The sequence below is a fragment of the Alternaria triticimaculans genome (assembly GCF_023758025.1).
Source record: "Alternaria triticimaculans strain BMP 0046 chromosome Unknown scaffold_17, whole genome shotgun sequence".
Taxonomy (NCBI): Eukaryota; Fungi; Ascomycota; class Dothideomycetes; order Pleosporales; family Pleosporaceae; genus Alternaria; species Alternaria triticimaculans.
The window spans coordinates 387144-407580 of NW_026055974.1; the positions used below are offsets into that span (position 1 = coordinate 387144).

At 53.8% G+C, this 20437-nt stretch overlaps 9 protein-coding genes across 9 annotated transcripts; 5 read left to right on the top strand and 4 right to left on the bottom strand.

Annotated features, from left to right (window-relative positions):
• Positions 1-774: 774 nt before the first annotated feature.
• Positions 775-2726, top strand: J4E78_008905 (uncharacterized protein; the record flags this gene model as incomplete). The annotated part of the gene is made up of 4 exons (XM_049369504.1): positions 775-1443; positions 1494-1696; positions 1885-2462; positions 2515-2726. The coding sequence occupies 4 exons, from the start codon at positions 775-777 to the stop codon at positions 2724-2726; spliced, it is 1662 nt and encodes a 553-aa protein (XP_049218828.1).
• An 835-nt stretch (positions 2727-3561) lies between these two features.
• Positions 3562-5838, bottom strand: J4E78_008906 (uncharacterized protein; the record flags this gene model as incomplete). The annotated part of the gene is made up of 3 exons (XM_049369505.1): positions 3562-3986; positions 4149-5227; positions 5282-5838. The coding sequence occupies 3 exons, from the start codon at positions 5836-5838 to the stop codon at positions 3562-3564; spliced, it is 2061 nt and encodes a 686-aa protein (XP_049218829.1).
• A 218-nt stretch (positions 5839-6056) lies between these two features.
• Positions 6057-7831, bottom strand: J4E78_008907 (uncharacterized protein; the record flags this gene model as incomplete). The annotated part of the gene is made up of 2 exons (XM_049369506.1): positions 6057-7571; positions 7631-7831. 2 exons carry the CDS (start codon positions 7829-7831, stop codon positions 6057-6059), a joined length of 1716 nt encoding a protein of 571 aa, XP_049218830.1.
• Positions 7832-8379: 548 nt separating this feature from the next.
• J4E78_008908 (uncharacterized protein) lies at positions 8380-9589 on the bottom strand (the record flags this gene model as incomplete). Its single annotated transcript, XM_049369507.1, has 2 exons — positions 8380-9221; positions 9280-9589. The coding sequence occupies 2 exons, from the start codon at positions 9587-9589 to the stop codon at positions 8380-8382; spliced, it is 1152 nt and encodes a 383-aa protein (XP_049218831.1).
• A 1984-nt stretch (positions 9590-11573) lies between these two features.
• On the top strand, positions 11574-12344 carry J4E78_008909 (uncharacterized protein; the record flags this gene model as incomplete). The annotated part of the gene is made up of 4 exons (XM_049369508.1): positions 11574-11684; positions 11731-11791; positions 11851-12258; positions 12319-12344. The coding sequence occupies 4 exons, from the start codon at positions 11574-11576 to the stop codon at positions 12342-12344; spliced, it is 606 nt and encodes a 201-aa protein (XP_049218832.1).
• Positions 12345-12964: 620 nt separating this feature from the next.
• On the top strand, positions 12965-14057 carry J4E78_008910 (uncharacterized protein; the record flags this gene model as incomplete). The annotated part of the gene is made up of 3 exons (XM_049369509.1): positions 12965-12968; positions 13016-13525; positions 13582-14057. 3 exons carry the CDS (start codon positions 12965-12967, stop codon positions 14055-14057), a joined length of 990 nt encoding a protein of 329 aa, XP_049218833.1.
• A 464-nt stretch (positions 14058-14521) lies between these two features.
• Positions 14522-16578, bottom strand: J4E78_008911 (uncharacterized protein; the record flags this gene model as incomplete). Its single annotated transcript, XM_049369510.1, has 5 exons — positions 14522-14868; positions 14964-15139; positions 15230-15403; positions 15466-16181; positions 16234-16578. 5 exons carry the CDS (start codon positions 16576-16578, stop codon positions 14522-14524), a joined length of 1758 nt encoding a protein of 585 aa, XP_049218834.1.
• Positions 16579-17568: 990 nt separating this feature from the next.
• Positions 17569-18866, top strand: J4E78_008912 (uncharacterized protein; the record flags this gene model as incomplete). Its single annotated transcript, XM_049369511.1, has 5 exons — positions 17569-17593; positions 17665-18130; positions 18182-18482; positions 18536-18567; positions 18617-18866. The coding sequence occupies 5 exons, from the start codon at positions 17569-17571 to the stop codon at positions 18864-18866; spliced, it is 1074 nt and encodes a 357-aa protein (XP_049218835.1).
• Positions 18867-19570: 704 nt separating this feature from the next.
• On the top strand, positions 19571-20183 carry J4E78_008913 (uncharacterized protein; the record flags this gene model as incomplete). The annotated part of the gene is made up of 2 exons (XM_049369512.1): positions 19571-19678; positions 19740-20183. 2 exons carry the CDS (start codon positions 19571-19573, stop codon positions 20181-20183), a joined length of 552 nt encoding a protein of 183 aa, XP_049218836.1.
• Positions 20184-20437: the final 254 nt, after the last annotated feature.

Below are 20437 nucleotides of genomic sequence, written 5' to 3' on the forward strand. Positions count from 1 at the left end.
GTTGCAGCATCAAAAGCCGACTCCACTCTGGCACGCCGACACTGACATCTCCATTCACCCCTATCTCGATATCTGGGCTGGCTCCGCAAACGCCTCCCATGTGTTTTTCAGCGCGTTATGCACACGCGACCAGTGCCCCGGACTCTACCCACGAATACGGATCGTGTGCCGAGATGGACGCCCGCTGGACGCCCGCTACGACGCCAATCTCGAGCCATCGGCGACCCCCATTGGCGCGCAAGCCAGCAACTGGCAATAGAAGTAACATCACCCCACGCGTTCACTGCGATTGCCCTGCAAACTCTGCAACAGCCGAGTGAGGCTCAGCAACGTGCGCACCTCCAAAGACCACGTCAGGGTCCTTTCATCGCCGGCTGCTCGTCGGCACACGGCGGCTCAGCTTCTGGCCCACTTCTAGAAAAAACCTCAACACCTAGGCGACGGAACGCGGATGCATTAGACTGTAGTTCCCACTCAGTCGGTGATTTTCTCGGCGCAGTAAAACAGCCCTATCCGGCCACCCTCCACCAGCAATTGGCCCGCCAAGCTCCGCGTCTGTTGCCATCTGAAATTCGGGTGGGTAGTCTAAGGCGACTTGTCTACATGCTGGCTAGCGGGCCTGGACCATGCGCCGACTGACGTGCCTCTGCAGCCCTTCAAAGCCTGCGCTGATCCGCCGCTGGGGACATGTCCCAGAGCTTTGCTTTGCGACAACTCCCCAACTCTCCTTCTCTCTCAGGCCCCCAGACCCAGGACCAAAGCGACACGCCCCTCATGTCCGACTACAGGTACGGCACGCAGTCAGATGCGTATGCCGCTGAGCACGACCACTCTCTGCGCAACGGCGCGCCCGAGAAAGAGACCAAGCTGGGCAACACCTACTCTGGATCCGGAGACGATGTCGTTCCCGCTGATGCCGACAACCTTCTGGCTGCCATGGGCTACAAGTCGGAACTGATCCGATCAAGATCCACTCTCCAGGTGGCCTTCATGTCCTTTGTCCTGGCTTCCGTCCCTTACGGCTTGGCTACCACCCTCTACTACCCTGTAGTTGGCGGAGGTCCCACCAACATCATCTGGGGATGGCTCGCCGTATCGCTTATCATTCTCGCAGTCGCCGCATCCCTTGGTGAGATCACCAGTGTCTACCCGACCAGTGGTGGTGTCTACTACCAGACCTTCATGATCACGCCGCCCGCCTATCGGAAAATCGCTTCGTGGATCTGTGGCTGGTGTTTCGTAGTTGGCAACATTACCATTACTCTATCCGTCAACTTTGCTACCGCGCTGTTCCTTGTGGCATGCGTCAATGTCTACGAAAGCGAACCTGGTGTTGGTATCATGGAAGGATCACCCTACCAGGTCTTCCTTATCTTCCTTGGCATCACACTTCTTTGCAACGCTGTGTCTGCCTTTGGAAACAAGTACCTACCATGGTTGGATGTGAGATTCCCCCAAAACGGCTACCGGATGTGTTACTTACAGATATCTAGACTTTTGCCATCTTCTGGACCTTTGCTGGTGTGATTGCCATTATCGTCTGCATCCTTGCCATTGCGAAAAATGGTCGCCACAGCGCCGAATACGTCTTCACTGAATTCGACCCCTCCAACTCCGGATGGATCCCAGGATGGTCTTTCATGGTCGGATTACTGCACGCAGCCTACGCGACTTCATCGACCGGAATGATCATCTCGTGAGCCTCCCCTATTCTGCCCAAGCAACTTGCAGCAGATTTTCCTTGCCCAATGCACTTTCCCAAGCGACTATCCCATGCGACATTTCCTAAGCGACATCCCAAGCAACACACTCCATCGCGACATTATACGTGTCTACAAGCGGTAACTCTTAACAACAATTGTCCAAACGCTAACACATTCGTAGCATGTGCGAAGAAGTTCGCGAACCTGCCACTCAAGTCCCCAAGGCCATGGTCGCGACCGTCGCGTTCAACACCGTTGCCGGCCTCGTCTTCCTTATCCCTCTCGTCTTCGTACTGCCCGACCAAGCCATGCTCGCAGGTCTTTTGTCCGGCCAGCCTACGCCTGTCATCATCAAGGAAGCCGTAGGGTCCTCCGCTGGTGCCATCGGACTTCTTGTTCCCCTCCTCGTCCTCGGTCTGCTTTGCGGTATCGGCTGCACGACAGCTGCGTCTCGCGCTACCTGGGCCTTCTCTCGTGACGGTGCCATTCCCGGCTACAAGCTGTGGAGGGTCGTCAACACCAACCTCGATGTCCCAGTCAACGCCATGATGCTCAGCATGGTGGTCCAGATCGCTCTCGGTCTCATCTACTTCGGTGCTGCCGCCGCTTTCAACGCCTTCTCTGGTGTTGGTGTCATTTGCTTGACATTGAGTTACGCTGCCCCCATCTTTGTCTCGCTCATGACTGGCCGTAAGCAGGTCAAGGATGGCGCGTTCCATCTCGGCATGCTCGGCACGTTCTGCAACGTCGTTGCCCTTGGTATGTTACATCACTATTTCGCTGTCCTGGCGCAATCGCTAACAACAAACAGCCTGGTCCGCCCTTGCAACCCCTCTGTTCTGCATGCCCACTTTCCGCGAGGTTACCCCTGCGTCGATGAACTACGCCTCCGTCGTTCTTGCCGCCGTCGTCGTCATCTCCACCATCTGGTACTTCGTCTGGGGAAAGAAGAACTACGAGGGACCTCCCACTCACGAGGATGCCGTGCTCGAGGCTAGGAGAGCCAGCATGGCCAGTCGCTAAGACCCATCAGAATCTAGATGACACAAGAGGCGGAACAGATTAATGAGCCGTCTCCTGTCTCGCTACGAACACCTAAAGCGAACATTGATCCACATGTATATTTCCGCGATAGTAAATTCGATACCCCAATTCATTCTTTGAGCATTCAAGACCAACTTCATCATTTAATGTCTAGCCAAAGTGGTCGTAAGTCTGGGCCTCTGAATTCACAAGCTTGACGTCAAGCTCCCCATCTCTACAAGCAGCAAAAAAAGCTTGACCATCGGACCCGCGGAAAAAACGGCACCATGCACGCGCCGCCTCCACAGTCCCATGTCCACGATATGTCACTACCTCCACAAAGCCCACACAGTCCACAAAGTCGCAAGCAGGCTCCATGTTCCCATTTCCGCCCCCATCAGGCCCCGGCGCTGTATCTTCGGCCAATACCGGGACCATCTCAATCAGTGATTAGTGAACCCGACCCATACGTCATTTGTAGTTAAGCGCAGCACAGCCGCGAAAATATTTGATGGGACCGGTGCTCGCAAGCGTCTCCGCTAGACAGTCCCGCTCGCCGCTAATGCAATGTGGTTCCAGTGACCTGGCATGGCGGGCTCTGGGACGGGCTGGACGGGCTGGACTGGATTGTACTGGACCCTCGCAAGGTTGGATGTACTGGCGCTAGGGTACCAAGGTAAGGGCGTGACGTTATGAGTGAGGTTTGGAGGTAGAGATGTGAATGAGTAGGAATAGATTCGGAACGTATATGTATAGATCGACAGGGTTTGTCGCTGCTGAGAGTGAGTGAATCTCCATCTCTATGAAGATAATAGTAGGATTGCTTCACGGATGTCTAGAAATAACGCCAACGACCCATCTCCACACCATCCACCTTCTTCATTATGGCTCTCAACTCCATTTCTGACTTTGACTCGTCGAGTTCCTTCTGTACTTCCCGTACGCGCTCAGGATGGAGGATACAGACAGGACTGCCCACAGGCGTCAGGATGCGAGATCGCGAGATGAGATCCAGACTTGATGCGTAGGGCCGTCTGGGTCGTCGTGATATGCGTGGAGGAGGATTCGCGATGAAAGGGTCCTCCAGGGAGGTAACGTCGGCGAAGTCGTGGAACATAGGAGGTGTCGTTACAGTATTCCACTTCCCTGCCTTCTCATCCACTTCTTCTTCCTCAACAACGCCATCAAACAACCTCCCCACCGGATTCCGATTCCTCACAAGAATACTCTTCCTCTTGCCTCCATCCTTCTTCCCCACCCCTAGTCCATGTCCATGTCCATGTCCATGCGGACTAAGACTATCCCCAAACTCGACATCTCCCCTTCTCCCGTGCCTGCCCCCATCGATACTCCCATTCCCATTCCCATTCCCATTCCCACCACCACCAACCGGACTCGACGTATCCCCTTCCACCGGCGTACCAAACGTATCCCTTGAAATACTCGTTTTGATAGAATCAGTAGCGATAGACTGAGTGATGATAGGACGCTGGTGCACAATCGTCGAGTCCTCTGGAGGCGAAGGTAAGGACAAGTCAGCATCGTAGTCAATCCACGGTGCGACTTCGCGGATGTTGATGCCGGGGAAAGTGGTAGCTGAGGCGTGGGTATGAGCGCTGCTGGCGTTTGAACCCGCGGGACTGGCGTGTCTGCGCGGTTCGCCGCCTGTTGTGGATACATCGGCTTTGCTGTGAGTGTTTGTGCGGCTGGGTTTAGCTGGGACGAGGAGCGTGTTGCTTTTGCTCATTGTAGCGGTGGAGGTGAGGGGGTCGGCTTCGGGGACGGATTTGGGGGATATGACGTCTTCTTTGTCGAGGACGTGGACGTGGGCTTCTTCGTCGAAGTGGAGGTGCTTGAATATGCCTTTGCGGGGTTCGAACGGTGGGGGTTCTGTTGGGAGGGGTTTGGGGACTACGTGCGGTGTGACTGGTGGTGCTGTCTTGAGCGGGGTTGAGAAATCGCTTTTGTTGGCGCCTACGGGAAGGGTGCTGTGTGACTTGCGTTTACCGTCTCGGTTCACCTTGCGGAGACGCTTGTACTCGGCGTAATCATCGACTTCGGTTGCTGTGGGTCGCTTGGTGACTACCGCCATGGGCACTGAGTCGGTCCTCTCAAACAGGACGTCGAATAGGATATCGCCTTCTTTCCATTGCCCACCAGCAAGGTTACTGCTTTTGGCTTGCTTGATGGACCAGCCTCGGACGCTGTACAAGCCTTCGTATCTCACACCTGCTTTTGGTCCCCAGACGCTGTTGATGCTGTGGCTGCGAAGTACCCTCACAGGATCTCGGCTCTTGGGTGTAGCAGAGGTAAGACGGAACTTACCCTTGTCATTCTGCGGAACACGATAGGTAAAGCGTTCTTCGGACGAAGCTTCAATCTCGCCCGTATCCTTGAGTAGAAGAGCATATGCACCGTGTTTGTCGTACGTCGTACCGCCATCGCATGCCTCAAGCCCGATGATGCCAGCATGGTGTGCGAATAGAGGGTTGATCCACCACCTGCAATAGGTATCAGTACACCTACAGGAGATGAAACAGAGGGAATGGACTTACGTCCCAGCCACAAACCCCAAATCCCCCAATTTATGGCTCCTCTTCGGATGAATCTTCTCGGGACAAGTCTCCGCCCAGCGCTTAAGCAACGCCTCCCTAGAATACTCATTCACACTAGCAATCCCCTCCAACCGACCCCCCCTCCCATACAAAAACGGGTGAATCTCGCTAAACGGCCCAAACTTCGCCGTCCAACTGTCTACAATCTTGTCGCAGTCGTCGCACAACCTGCTCGGCCACCGCGTTGCCACGCCCGCAACGTCTTGGACGGCTTTGTGGATGCCGGTTGCGCGGAGGACGGAGATGGTGATGTTTTGCGCTTGGCGGAGGGCGACGAGCGTTTCGTGCAGGGTGAGCACGTCGTCTGGGCGGAGGACGTCCGGGCCGTCGCGGGCGACGCGGAGGTCGAGTTCGTCGCGGATCCAGCGGGCGATTTGTTTGAGGCGGGGGCGGGAGAGGTCCGGGTGGACGGGGGGTGTGACCGGGAAGGTGGCGGCGGTGTGGGTTGTGGATATGGTTAGGGGGCTCGAGAGGCTGTCACGGAGGGCGGGTGTCATGGTGTTGGCACTGGTGCGTTGGGGTAAGTCAGGATGTTGAGCCGTGTTGCATTGAATAATGGTAAGGGTTTGGCGGAGAAGGAATAGGTACGGCCAGTGTATTGAATGGTGTAGTGAAAGAGTGGCTTTCGTACTGATTCAAGGTCTGAGGGTCCTGGCACCAGCTGCCCTTTCCTCTGCCATTAGAGTTGACCGCCTTCCTATTTCTTTCATACATCTCAGTGTTTGCGCTTCTTCTTTTTCCGCTTTTCAGTCCCTTCAGCTGCCGGTGTCTCCACAGGCTTTAGTGTCTCTTGAACCATCTCATCACCACTAAACCCATTAAATTCCTCATCTTCATCTTCAGCAGCTGCAGTTTCCATGATCGGTGCCGAATGTGGACTGCCATCCCTGACAAAGGCAGCCACGAAGAAACCCATTGTGCCTTCTTCCGTACCCTTATCACACCGAATGCACGCTTCCAACACGTCATTCTTCAAAGATTCATCCACATCAATCTCCAGTTTCTCGTCCTCCCACACCCCGCGTCTATGCCACTTCTTCATCCCATCGACTTGCTGATCTCTCTTGAGAATGGACCAGCCTCGTTCTCTTGCGACAGAAGAGGCCAGTGCTTGGAAGACAACGCCCTCGTTCTCTTCGAAATGTATCGAACATGTGGAGTACGTGATCTTGTGCGCGTTTTCAAATCGCATAGCATGGTTGAGTATGTGGAGCTGGAAGGATGATAAAGCTGTCAGTCGCTCGGCTAGCTTGCCGTGCATTGGCGTCTCCTCAGGTGTTGATTCATCCATATCCAAGTCTAGCGTCGCTGAAGGGTCAGCTTCCTTAGGCTCGTCGTCTCTCTTCCGCTTCTTTCCTTTCTCAGGCTTTTGCGGTGCTGGGCGACTGTTTGGTGACTCTGGTAGATGCATCTTGATCGCATCGTCACGCCCAACTATGCCAGTACCAGAGCAACTGGGATCGAGCAGTATAGCACCGACGTTGGCATACTCGTCGGATCCAGGCTTCGCAGCGATAAAGTCGCTACTACCCTTGACCTGAACGATGCTGTCCGCTGATGCGAGCTTGACCATCTTCTGCAACGTGAAGGTTCTACCCTTGTCGCGCTCGAATGCAATGACCTTCTGTTCTTCACCCGGTCGCCTCCGGTCAGATACGATAGCTGCCAGATGTGTTGTCTTGTTTCCTGGTGCCGCGGTAGCATCGATAACATCGCCATCGTCAGGCTGCGGATCTAGCAGATAGGCTGGAAAGCACGAAGCCTTGTCTTGGAAGATGATCTGACCCTTCGTATACGCGATTGACCTGCTCAGATCGATCTTGGAGGGTAGCGCGAGTAAGTTCGGTATGTTAGGGTCTTCGTAGTATATCTTCGACTTCTTAGGCGCAGAAAGAACTTCGCTCAGATCTTCAGTCTTGACAAAGCCGGCAAATGTGGTCGATAGCTGTTGCTGCAACGTCGTCTTGACGGTATTGATCCGCACCCAGCGTGGATGGCGGCTCTTGGGCGCATCACCCTCATCCTTCTCAAGCTCGCCATCGTTCACAGCCTCCCTGAATGCCTCTATGGTCGCGTATCCGTATCGTATGCGGGCTTTCGTGAGCTCGGCGCTCAGACGGGCTTTGTGTCTGGTGATGGCAAGTTTGAGGACATGGTTGGCGGCTGCGGCAACACCGTTCTTTGCGAGCAACAGATCGTGGGTAAGAAGGAGAGCGAGGATTGGCGTAAGCTGTTTAAAACACATTAACATCAGGATGCGACACAGAATATTGCTAGTAAACTACCCACCTTCCTCTCCTCAGCAAGCAATTTGGTCTTCTCAATCACATCCTTGAGCACGATGGACCATTTTGACGTTTCCGCAATGAGCGCAAACAATTGGCCTGGTGTGCTCTTCAGATCTTTCTTGCCGTATATACGCGACTTGAGAGACCCGCCTGTGTTCTCGGTGTTTGCGAGGACCGCCGCGGCTTCGTAGTAGAGTGACATGGAAGCTGTCGCATGCGCATGCGAGAGAAGAGTCGCGAACTTTTTGGCGTTAGGACCGAGCTCCGACTCTTTCCCCACACATCTCCGCGCGCCTGGACCCACGCGACGTAGGCATTCGTGAATGTGCGATACGACGCAGCTGCTAGATTACCCATAATAGACAGGATATGATTTCACGAAACTTTGACACGCGGCATTGCTAGGCAAGTAATGACATTTTTGTTCGAAAATACCACTGGCCAACAAGCCATGCTCATGTGTGATGGCAGCACAACGGGTTATCTGGTCATCTTGGGAGCATAAATCGTAATCCAATGCCGCGTGCATGCACGGTGGTGTTGTATTCTCATACGTGAGCCAGCAATCATAACGCCGTGATATGCGTTTTCATGTATGTGGAAATGACCTCCAACGCCCCCAAAATATCCTGTATCTGATGTTTCTGTAGTTGAAGAGGCACCAAGGTACACAAATGCTCCAGGCAGCATGCTAACTGCGAATCGCAGGGGTATATATCAGCTATAGTAGATAGCGCGTAGGCAAGTCATCTACGCCTTCTTGATCCTTTCCTCGTAGGCTGACCAAGCAGCTTTTCTGTATCGTTCTGCCTCCGCCTTGCGGTCTTGTGCGCGCACGATGCCTCGCCCGACAATGATGACGTCGCAGCCTTGCTCGAAGATTAGCTTGCGAGGAGTGTTGTATTGTTGGCCTAGAGCATCGCCCAGCTTCTTGCCTTCCTGGCCTGGCGGTGGGAGCTGGCAGCCCGGTGTCATGGTAATGAAGTTGTCCTCTGGCTCAGTGTTCAAGCTTCGTTGCGCAATGAAGCCCATGACAAACTCGGGACGGCTGCGTGCGATCTCGACGGTCCGCTTCTGGTATTCGGGTGTCATGAGGTGGCCCTCAGAGCTCATCTCGGCAAGCAACAGAAGCGACCGGAGGAACGGTGGTGGACCAAGTCGGATGAGCTCTGTTGCTACGTCCAAGTTGAAGACTTCTTCTCCATTGGCATTTGGCTCTGGACGCGGCGATATGCTCTCTGTCCGCATGGATATCGAGGTTGTCACACTGACGACGCTGTGCTTGCGGTCGGCAGCCTTGATGCTCAGCCGCCTCTCCTCGCCCTCCATCTCGATGGGTGACTCAATCGCCGAGTTTCGTTGTTGTTGTATGAATTGATCGTCCTCTTCGTCATCATCGTCGTCGAGGCCATTGATTTGCCGTGTGGCAGAGATTTCGGTGTTTACGGACGTGTTGTACTTGGCGATGGTGGCATCGGCAGCCTTCTCGAGCGCGGTGACGATGGCTGGGCCAGGAATGACATGCGCGTTGGTGATCTCGGCCCAGAGCGCAATGCGGTGGTGTCCAGAAGTGTACTGCTTCTGTACGGTTTCTGTGCTGTGTTAGAGACTGCCCCGCCAGTGAATATCCTACGAGCCAACATGACATACCACCAATGTCCGCAAACTTTCGGTCTTCGAAGATGAGGAACCATTTCCGCTTGGCAATCTCTCTCAGTGCCTGTGCTGTCCTGTCTGACCAGTCGACGACAATGTCGCAGTGCGTCTTGAGCACGCAGATTGAGTCACCAACATCTTCGGCCAGTTGGAGGAGTTCGGCTGACGTCTCGACATCGGCGGAGAGGCAGAGGTTCGTCTGCTTGACGGATATGAGACTCAGCAGGTATGAAGCCAAGGGCCCGGTCGTGGGTAGTGAGGCGCGCGCACGGTACGTGCTGGTGAGGCTCGGGTGGGAAGACATGACGGCGATCGGTGATGGACGCCCGCCGGATTTTGGCTTGTGTGTTTGAGAAGGGCCGATATATAGCCAACGCGCGTGAAGGAATGGATCGGCAGCGTGGTGTTGTTTGGCGAGTGTCTCCGCGGGGATGTCTCTGGTGAGGGGCACTGCTGTCGACGGAGGAAGGAGCGATGGACAGATCGGCAGGTGCGATGAGGCGTGTTATACAAAAAAGAAAGCCACCCAGGAAGGAAGGGGAAATAGCAGCCAAGTCAGAAATATAGCAATGGAAGGCTAACGTCGACGGTCCCGTCGTCGCAGGTCGAGGACGCGGGCGCCGACAGGCAGTGCGCACAAAAATTGCGCCTGTTCCTGGCACGGCCCGCTCAGCGCTGGTCGCAGATCATGTCTAGACGCGCATTCGAACCGAAACCGTCATGCACCGCAGCCAGCGACCGCCCATAGACGCCAGAAATGCCACCCAAGCTGCGGCCTGCCCGGCTACCGCTCTTTGCACCACGGCCTAGCCATGCACCTCTGCACTGACCGGATGAGCCTCCACTTCCCTCCGCCTGCAACAGCTGTCTCTTAACCACTTCATCCGCTTCACCACCTCGTATTCGCGATCCTGCACCGCCTCCTGACCGGCGCTTTACTCACGTTCAGGGCTATTCGGCCATACTGCTAGCGTTGCCAACCGACTGCATGTCGCTTCCTCCTGTCATTACCCCAGCCACCATCCCGCTGTAAACCACCATGCCGTAGCCAACGCTTCAAGCGCCACCGTAGTGCTGCCAGACACCCCACCGCAACGTTACGCCTGTCATCCGATTATTGCAGCCTCCTCGCCGAATTGCTCAACCTCAATTGCGCCGCTCCGAGATATCAACACGTCGACTCAAGACCTTGGCAACGGCTGCACGCCTGCAGCTCGCCAACAGTCCCGATTCGTGTGCTGCCTGCGTGTGCTCCATCGGAAAGTGGGGCCCAGAGGCGACGTCGTATCATGCCCGCATCGCGATCCCCGGTTCTGATGAGTTGGTCGGTCCGTTGCTTGATTGTTGATATTGCTTCCCGTCGCTTTGGTGCTGCGTTCGCCTCGGAAGGATAGATATCCCGCCGCTGTTATGGCCGTAGTGGTAAACGATATCAGGCCAAGGAACCCTCGCTCGGCTTCATTTTGTTCGGATCGTGAACTCTACAGCTGACGAAAACATGTGGAAATGAGAAGCCCAGAACACGCGTCAAATGGGCGTTCCTGACAAATCCAAAGGTGTCTTATTGTCTGGTCTGTAGGTTGCCAGTCTGCTACGTCGTTCCTCAGTTCAACTTCTCTTTCCATCACAACAAGCCTGTAGGTCTCCACGGCTTTCGATGTTCATCTCAGTATGCTTACCATCGTCTCTTCTCTTCACGAAAGCATCACTATTAAACAACATACCACTCGTCTCAAACTCATCATGCCAATCTCTACAGGTCTCTAATGTGGCGGCATGTTTCTTCTATCGATATGGTGTAGCAGTACTGCGACTATTCTTACAACAGCCTGAAGATATACATTTCGACTCACGTCAACTCATATCAAAATATACCCTAGTGAGTATTGTTTGGCTATGTTCTGGTGTTCGTGGGTACTCAATCGTAGTCACCGTAGCATTGCCATGCGAAGGTCCACACATGACCTTCATGTTGCCCATCACTACCATACCTTTCCTCACCTCGAATAGGCAACAGCAATGGAAGTACGACTACTCGACGAATGAGAGCGTCGGAATTCGAGCTTGACAACCTAGAGGTAATTTCCCGTTTGCGCGTTGCGCGAATTCCAACTTCACTGCGTCTTCTTCCACAATAACAACCCCACATTTATTCCCTCACAACAACTTTCCTTCTTCCTTCCCTCTTCCCTTTACCCATAGCTTCCAACAGCTTCATTCCAAACTCCGCGCTTTGCAGCTTACTTCTTCCTTCTTCAATCAAAACTACTCCCACATACATCGTCAAGATGCCTCCCAAGAAAGAGGTCGTTGCGGGTGAGGCCCTGCTCTCCGGATTCTTGGACAAAGAAACCAAGCTGCTGGCCGCAGCCTTCCTGAGCTCTACTGCTCCCGACAAGGTATGTCACATTACGAATCACATCTATTGTGTACTAACCTGAATAGTTCGACTACGATGTGATGGCCACGCTTACAGGCAACACCGCTGGCTCCCTCAAGAAGATGTGTAAGTCATATAACGTCAGCAGCATATGAACTACGCTAATGAGATACTTCATCATGCAGGGCCCCCGGTCAAGAAGAAGGCTCTCGAGGCCCATCCCTCGTTCGCCGCCTACTTAGGACAAGCCGGTGTCGCCGCCCCTGCTTCTGCCGGTGGTGATTCCAAGCCTGCTGCTGCCGCCAAGGTCACTAAGAAGCGCAAGGCTGCAGACGAGGTTCCCGATGACGCTGAAGATAGCACCAAGGACCTTGCTCCTCCCTCTGCTGCTGACAAGTCTGAGGCCGAGAAGTCCGACTCCAAGAAGAAGGCTCCGCCTGCCAAGAAAGAGAAGAAGGGCCCCACCAAGAAGCGCGTTCCCGTCAAGGGCCCCAACGCCCCAAAGAAGGCAGCCAAGAAGGAGCCCGCCTCTGAGGAAGAAGTCGTCAAGGACAAGTCCGCGGAGAACTCCGCCGACGGCGGCGACGGTCTCGGTGAGTATTCCCACCTCAAAAACCTTGAGACCTGGTTGAACAATACTGACAGTGAGTTAGGCGGCGAGATGGAAGACGACATCTAGAGACGCTCATCACTTCTTGCAGGCGCTCTTGGTTCCTGACGTTGTACACACGCAAATGGTAGGCATTGCCACGTCACTGTACTTATCGGTGAACTGCATTCTTACATCAACAGGAGTTTCTGGGTTGCGCACGATAGCATTGTGTGTCCTTTGGGTATATAATGGGTTGTGTGTTGGCGAAAGGAGTTTCTGGGTGGATGGTATGGCATGATATGACGATTGATACCCCGGTGTTAAGGCTATGAGGGCTTTTGACGTCTTTTGTTGGGTATGGCACGCACTCTTCGCGTGGTCGAATCAACGATGATACATTCCACTTCTGTGTGTTCGTGAACGTGCCGTGATTGCTGTACCTTCTTTTACGGGCATGGTTGCTGTCGCGTTTGTCTTCTATACCCTGTATATTCGAATGCAAAGAGCAGCAAAAAAGAGGGTAGTATTTCGTATCTGCATATTGCTGTACGTGCGGCGGGCGTTGTGGTGCTAAGCAGGCACACGGACCAGCCGCACAAAGCTGTATCACGGCGAAATTCCGCGCTCTCAACCCCATCTTACAAACCCCCAACATGCCATCCACGCCCACGACTCGTACGCTGACAACTCAAATGCCGAGACCGACAATGCGTTCTTTCCTTCTGAGCATGAATATATGCCGCCTTCAGTCCCTACAGCTGCCAGGAACATGAGATTCACGCGCACCTCATCATTCTTCGCAACCATCTTCGGCCTCCAACGAACCACATCAGCGGACCTCTCATCCAGCAACACGACCTTCAATCCCCTCCAAGGAATCCAGCAATTCCCAATCTCGTCCTACAGCTCCAATATGACGCGTCCCGCACCCGTCATCTCGCTCTCACACGGCGGCGGCCCCATGCCCTTACTCGGCGACCCCTCGCACGCCGCCATCACCAAGTCGCTCAAGACAAAGGTACCCAAGATACTCAAACTGGGGACGCCTGAAGCGCCGAAAGCCATCGTGCTGGTAACGGCACATTGGAGCACAAGCAAAGTGACCGTATCCAGCGGCTCCAAACACGAGCTCCTCTACGATTACTACGGCTTCCCACCAGAGTCCTACGAGATCAAGCATGACGCGCCAGGCAGTCCTGAAGTCGCAGAGCAAGTAGCACAAGCCCTCAAAGACGCCGGTATCGAGTGTGAGAAAGACGACAAAAGACGTATGTCCTCCCTCAACCTTCTCTTTTACCTACAGTTTCTAACAACACCATCACAGCATGGGACCACGGCGTCTTCGTCCCGATGAAACTCATCGACCCCAACGCCCTTATCCCCATCATCCAACTCTCGGTCCTCTCCTCCGAGTCCCCAACACAATCCTACGCCATCGGCCGCGCCCTCTCCTCGCTCCGCACCCAAAACATCGCCATCATCGGCAGCGGCTTCGCTACCTTCCACAACCTGCGTCTCATGTTCGATGGCACGTCACGGAACCCAGAGTTCAAGGCGCTGAACAAGGAGTGGAGTGGTGCTGTTACGGACGCGGCTATGACGGAGAGCGAGCAGGAGAGGGAACGCAAGTTTGAGCATTGGAGAAGTTGGCCGGGGGCTTATACTATGCATCCGCGGGGTGGGGCGGAGCACTTTTTGCCGTTGATTGTTGCTGCGGGAGCGGCTGCGGGGAGCAAGGGGAGGAGTTATGCGGATGATTTTATGGGGACGGATATGTGGAGTTATTATTGGGAGGAGTGAGGGGGTGATGCAGGGGAGGGTGATATAAGGTAATGGGTGGTAATCAGGGAAGTGAGTGAGCAATACAGTTTCTCCTGTAAATTTTCATATCAGGATGAAACTTTGGAGGAGAAACTGTATTGCTCACTTACTTCTCTAATTATCATCCATTACCGCTGTATAAGGTTTCATACAAAGGTGGTGATATAGGGTAATAGATAATAAATAGGGAAGGAAGTGAGCAATTGAGTCTGTTGATGATGTTACTCACCGGAGTATCCTCATAAACAGACTCAATTGCTCACTTGCTTCCCTGAGTATCATCCATTAACGCTGTATGAGAGTATGTCGCATCAGTGAGACTTCGTTACCCTACAACATCTTCAAGCTGTAAGCCATGCTAGCTATTATATCCACACCTATCTGTTTGGTATCACATCTCCCTCAAATCTACTCACATCCCACCCCACCCCACCCCTCCCATCTCACCCCTGAATAGGCTTCAACCCATACCACCCAATAACCCCCATCCCGCCAAACGCACTCAAACAACTAAACACCAACGCCACAATCCCCCTCGCCGTGAAACCCTCCGGTAACCGCCCCGGACTCCTATTCTCACCCCGCAAGTCCTCGTAATCAACCGTGTTGCCCGCTGCATTCCCTTGCGTGGGCACATGACCCGTTTCACACACGTCCCAATGCGATTGTGGGATTGCGTTTGAGGAAGAAGGCGAGAGCTGGGCTTGGACGGCGAGCGGGGCTTCGATCATGGTGGCGGTTAGCCCGGAGGCTACGTGCCATTCTATGTGGCAGTGGAAGAGCCAGACGCCTTGGGGGGATGTTAGTAGGTGGAAGCATGGGATCGCGCATGGATAACGTCTTGATGGGAAGGTTGGTTTTGGTGCGTGGGAGTGAGTTGCTTACCAGGGTTATCAGATCGGAAACGGAGCACGATGTGTCCGTTTGGTCGGACGAGGACGGTGTCGCGTCGCATGGGTGTTGAAGGGGGTGTTGTTGTGTTGGTGGGGTCGTAGAAGCCTGCGTCGTCGTCGCTGCGGGTTACGACTTGGAAGGCGTGGCCGTGGAGGTGGAAGGGGTGTCTGGGAGTGGATGTTAGTATGAATGCATAATCTTCAGTTCGAAAATGGCATGAAGAGAGAATGATGGGCACATTAGAGCGGTATACGCACTTTCCAGGGTCATCGTTGTTTAGCACAATCTCCACAACTTCGTTCTGAGCAAGGACGAATGCGTTTGTGTTGCTGCCGTAGATGGTGGGGTTTGTTGCGTTGGAGCCGGTGGACAGGACGGTGTACAGCGTGGGTACTTTGGGACTGACGTAGGTTACGTCGTTAAAGAACGCACTGGCGTATGTCAGTTCTTGGTAGTCCAAGTATAAACATGGGACAGGAGATCGGCGACTCACTAATTCGCCCCGTCATCGAGGTTATCCATCTTCAAGTCCAAGGTGATGGAACGATCAACATGATCAAACAGCTCTTCCTTGTCGTGTGGTACCAAAGCGAAATCATCAAAAGGCTCAAATTCTGATATCTCTTTCGCGGCAGGCATATCCTTCTTATCATCGTAGACAAGCCATCCCGTGACATTAGGATTCAGTCCATCGGGTATAGCATCGAACAGGTCTTGATCCATGCTTCCTACAAAAGCGAAGTTGGAATTGGTGTCGTTCTTGGCAGTGACGAGAACACTGTACCGCTGCGCTGCGGTCAGGTAGATCATATCTGCCTCCATGGGTTCCGTGTATACGCCATCGACCTCGACAACGCGCATGGTATGATCCTCGAACCAGACGTACTGGGCAGCGAACGCACCCATGTTGACTAAGCGGAAGAGATACGTCTTTCCTGGCTGAATGGCGACAGTCAAGTTTTGAGTGTCATTGAGCAATGCGGCTTGAGGTACGGGCTCCGCGCCGGAAGGATTGGCGATGTTGATGAATTCGTCCAAGAGATTGTGCATGAGATCGTGGTACCAATCAGAAAGTGTTATGACGACTTCTTCGTCATAGAGATCTTTGAATGGGTCTTCGGGATCATGCACAATGAGAGGGCCACGAAGACCATCTGGGTATTGGCCGCGCTCATGGCTGTGGTACCAATATGTGCCGGGTTGGTCGACCTAGTCAGGTTAAAGACTGCAATAACTATCCATCAGTGACAGCGCAACTCACGGTAAAGTTGTATGTGAAGGAGCTGCCCGGAGGGATACCGCATTGGGTGACAGCAACAGGGCCGTCCATATGCGTAGTTCCATTCATGTACAAGCCATGGAAATGCAGACTCGTCGACTCATTTCCCAAAGAGTTCTTTGCGTTGACGATGACTTGATCGCCTTTTGTGACTACGATGGGTGGTAAAGGCCATTGGCCATTGATGCCAATGACCGGGCGCGTTTCCTGCCCATCGGGGTTCGCATAAGTCCATGCTATGTCGAAGTCATATGTGACGGTCGCGCAGGTAGCGACTGATAGTAGTAGGGAGAGCGGAAGGAGGAGGCTCGATAGTGAGAGTGCCATGATGGCGCACGAGGCGAGTGCTGAGAATCAGATGCAGTCGGACCTCGTCGCTGATGATCAGGCTGCTGTGAGTACGACTGTACTAAGGAAGTTCATGTGCTACACCCACGTTAGTGCCGATGCAAGAACACTCTCGTCAGACGCAGGACGTAAGATCCGACGTGCGGAGATCAGATAAGAGTCTCCAAGCATTTAGCCTCCACCATCTCAAGCCCCCATGCTTCGGCGCCGAGTTATCAGATCATGAGCCCATGTTCTCGACGGTCTGAAGGCGGCCACAAAGTGTCGCAAAGCGGGGCTTCTGTGTTTTTCCCTCACGAACTAGACTTACCTCGGCCTGACGTGTTTGATCATCCCAGTATCAGATTGAATTTTCCACGTCTTGGGTAACGACTAGCGAGTTTATCGAGCTTGATTTGCTGTGGGGTGACATTCACCGGGTGTTATCGGTCCATCTGATAATCTGGACCATGATCGGCCAGGGTATGGGGTAAGCGACGGCGCCGAAGGACCAATAAGCCTGCGCTAGTCCGCGCCACGAAGTCTTGGTTGGATTTGGCGTGCTGGGCATGTGAAGGTGCGGATCAGATAACTCGGAGGTTGGAGAAGGCGTTGGAGCATCTGTCGTCGGAAACAGAGCAGAGAAATGGGACTGAGGTCGGGTGTAGTTGCCTATCGCCAGGAAACGACAACCAGAGATATCGCAGTCGGAGTCGCAGCCGACGCAGCACAAAGCTGAAGCATGATCGGTCCGTCGTGATACCGGGAGAAACTCAAATTAAGAGGCAGGGTCGTCGTGCCCGCGGGCATGCCCGAACTTCGGCTGTTGTCTAACGCTATCGACACGAACGGCAGGCACGTGTTAGCCACCCTCAGCTTCGGGAGTCGCTGCATGTCCACCCATCTGATTAGATCCGTCCTCTGTTCTTTATCAAATACCCAGTGAGGGTAACAAACCACGCAACTTTTACGGTTCCAAGGTCCCTCAAGATGCCGAACGTCTTTGCTGTGCCAGGTATGTATGCGAGAACAGTCGGCTTCCACTTTGTGGTGCAGACCACGCCGTCATTGCTAACGTCGAGCAAGTCTTTTTCATTTGCTTCCGCGAATGTCTGGAAACCAGCATCATTGTCTCTGTGCTCCTCGCCTTCCTCAAGCAAACCCTCGGCCCTGAACATGACGCGACAGTCCACAAACGACTCGTGCGCCAGGTCTGGTATGGCGTTGGGGCAGGTGTTCTGATCTGCTTGGTCATCTGCGCCGGCGTCATTGGCACCTTCTACACTGCTGGACGCAATGCCTTCGAAGCCGCAGAGAACATCTGGGAAGGCGCGTTCGCAATCCTTGCAAGTGTCATCATCACTATGATGGGAGCTGCCCTGCTCCGCGTTAGCAAGCTTCAAGACAAATGGCGTGTGAAGATTTCCAAGGTACTGGAGCAAAAGGATTCGAAACTACCCATCAAGGGTAGGTTGAAGCGATGGTCGGAAAAGTACGCCATGTTCATCCTGCCTTTCGTTACCGTGCTTCGCGAAGGCATTGAAGCAGTGCTGTAAGTTACTTCAGTCTTGCCCCTGCATCGCAGAACTGAACAGTCCACCAGGTTCATCGCAGGTGTCGGACTCGGTGCACCAGCGACCAGCTTCCCTCTCGCCGTACTCTGTGGTCTCGGTGCGGGTGCCTTAGTCGGATTCCTCATCTACAAGGGCGGCAACAAGACTTCTCTACAAATCTTTCTCGTCATCTCGACGTGCTTCCTTTACCTGGTTGCAGCGGGTCTGTTCTCCAAAGGTGTCTGGAACCTCGAACAGAATGCCTGGGTGAAGCTTGCTGGCGAGGGTGCTGCAGAAGCCGGTGCCGGTCCTGGTAGCTACGATATCAGGAAGAGCGTGTGGCATGTCAACGTAGGTCATTGTTCTGACAGTAGCCGGAGATCATGTGCTGACTGCTACACCAGTGTTGCTCACCATTGGAAAACGGCGATGGCGGGTAAGTGATGGATTCTCATCCAGATGTTTCCTCGCTAACATCGGCTCAGTTGGGGTATCTTCAACTCCCTTTTCGGCTGGCAAAACAGCGCGACCTACGGCTCCGTCATCTCATACAACCTATACTGGCTCGTCGTCATCATCGGTTTCGGGTTCCTAGGGTGGAAAGAAAGCAAGAGCAGCCCCCCTCAAAGCGCGCAAGCCGAGAGCATTTCTTCCAGCGATGAACGCGAAACCACAGGAAAGAAGTCGAGCGGTGAAGGCATCACAACTACGACAGCTGTACGAGAGGTTGATTAGACGAAGTGAGAAATCGTCGCCTCGAAATATCGAGGCTGTGAAATTGTGTTGAGCGTATTTATAGATCTAGTGGGAGGCCTCGCTGTCAGCTCACTGGGTCGATTGAGGGAAAAAGCTTGTTCGGGCCAAAGTGGGCCCTAATGCAACCCACTCTAAACGAGGCCTAGGCCGTCCCAAACATTCCCGCACCGAATCCAAGATAACCGCCCCCCTGAATATCATCCGAAACACCCTGAGATTGTGGCCCTCATTGCAGTTTGCACATCGAACGCGTGTCGTTGATCTTTTGCTTGTGGGTCCCCCGATTGATGGTTTGCGTTGACGTGACGATCATGTTGGGGGGCACCGTTTGACAGATCTTCAGCTTACCTGCAAGGCGCTCAACGGTTTTCGTTACTAAAAACAAAAATACCACGGCATGGCGCAAGACAGCGAAGATGACGGGCTGACACGACATTATTACCCATGCGCTGGAGCCGAGTTTCGTGGCGGAGTATACGCGTTCGGGTGTTGATGCACAAATTGAAGTATACATAAAGTGGATGCTGCCTGCTCTCCCACGCGTTTTGTTGCTCCTAGGTCCTCGCTCTTGCTTCTGTCAATCGTTATTTCTTGCATTCTTCGATCTTAGTTTCAACTTTTAGACGGCACTGTTCACCTGTTCTTTACCAACGTTCTCCACAACTTTCGCAATTACCGTTACGATGCAGTTCAAGAACCTCGCTCTCCTCACTGCCGTTGCTGGCACTGCTGTCGCAGAATTCGCTATCATCACCACGCCGTTCCCCACCAACCTCAACATTCTCACCGATGTATGTTCCAGTCTACCCCACCCATTACCTTGTGTAATCAATGCTGATCCACGATATTAAGATCGACGGTTACGCTTCGTCCGTGTTGAACGTAGTCGAGACGGGCCTCGCATCCCTCACCCAAGCCTCCAACCTCGCTGCCGCCAAATCCGCTCACGATGGTCTCAAATCCTTCGTTGCTACCGCTTCATACTCGATTCCCAGCGGCGTCACCGAAGTCGGCGCACTCGAGACCCTCTCCGAGACACCGGCCTGGTACAGCGCGCTCCCCAGCGATGTGAAGAGCTACTACGACAAGTACAACCAGGAGGTTCAGAGGCTCGTCAACCAGGCTATCCTCGGCGAGAACGGCACTCTTGCTACTACCACTGGAGCGGGTGCCAGTGGTGCGTCTGCGACAGGTGCGAGTGCGTCTGCGACCGGAACCGGTGCCGCCGTGGCCAACGTGGTTGGCGTGATGGGCGCTGGTTTTGCTGCCGCATTCGCCGGTGTCATGGCTTTGTAAGCGTTGGGACGAAAGGTTGAAGTTGGATTAGAGGAGATGGGATTTACAGGGCAGGTCGTTTAAATTTCTTCATTGGGCTGCCCTTGGCTAGGGATGAGATTTCCACGTGAGGCGGAACGGCATCCGAATTTGTAGACGAGTTTTAGTTATGATACCTCTGCTTCTTTTCTGCATAGTTATGAGCTGCGAACGACAGAACGCTCTTCTCATTGAGTGATGTCTTCTTGTATTGGCCATGTATTTACTCGTCTATA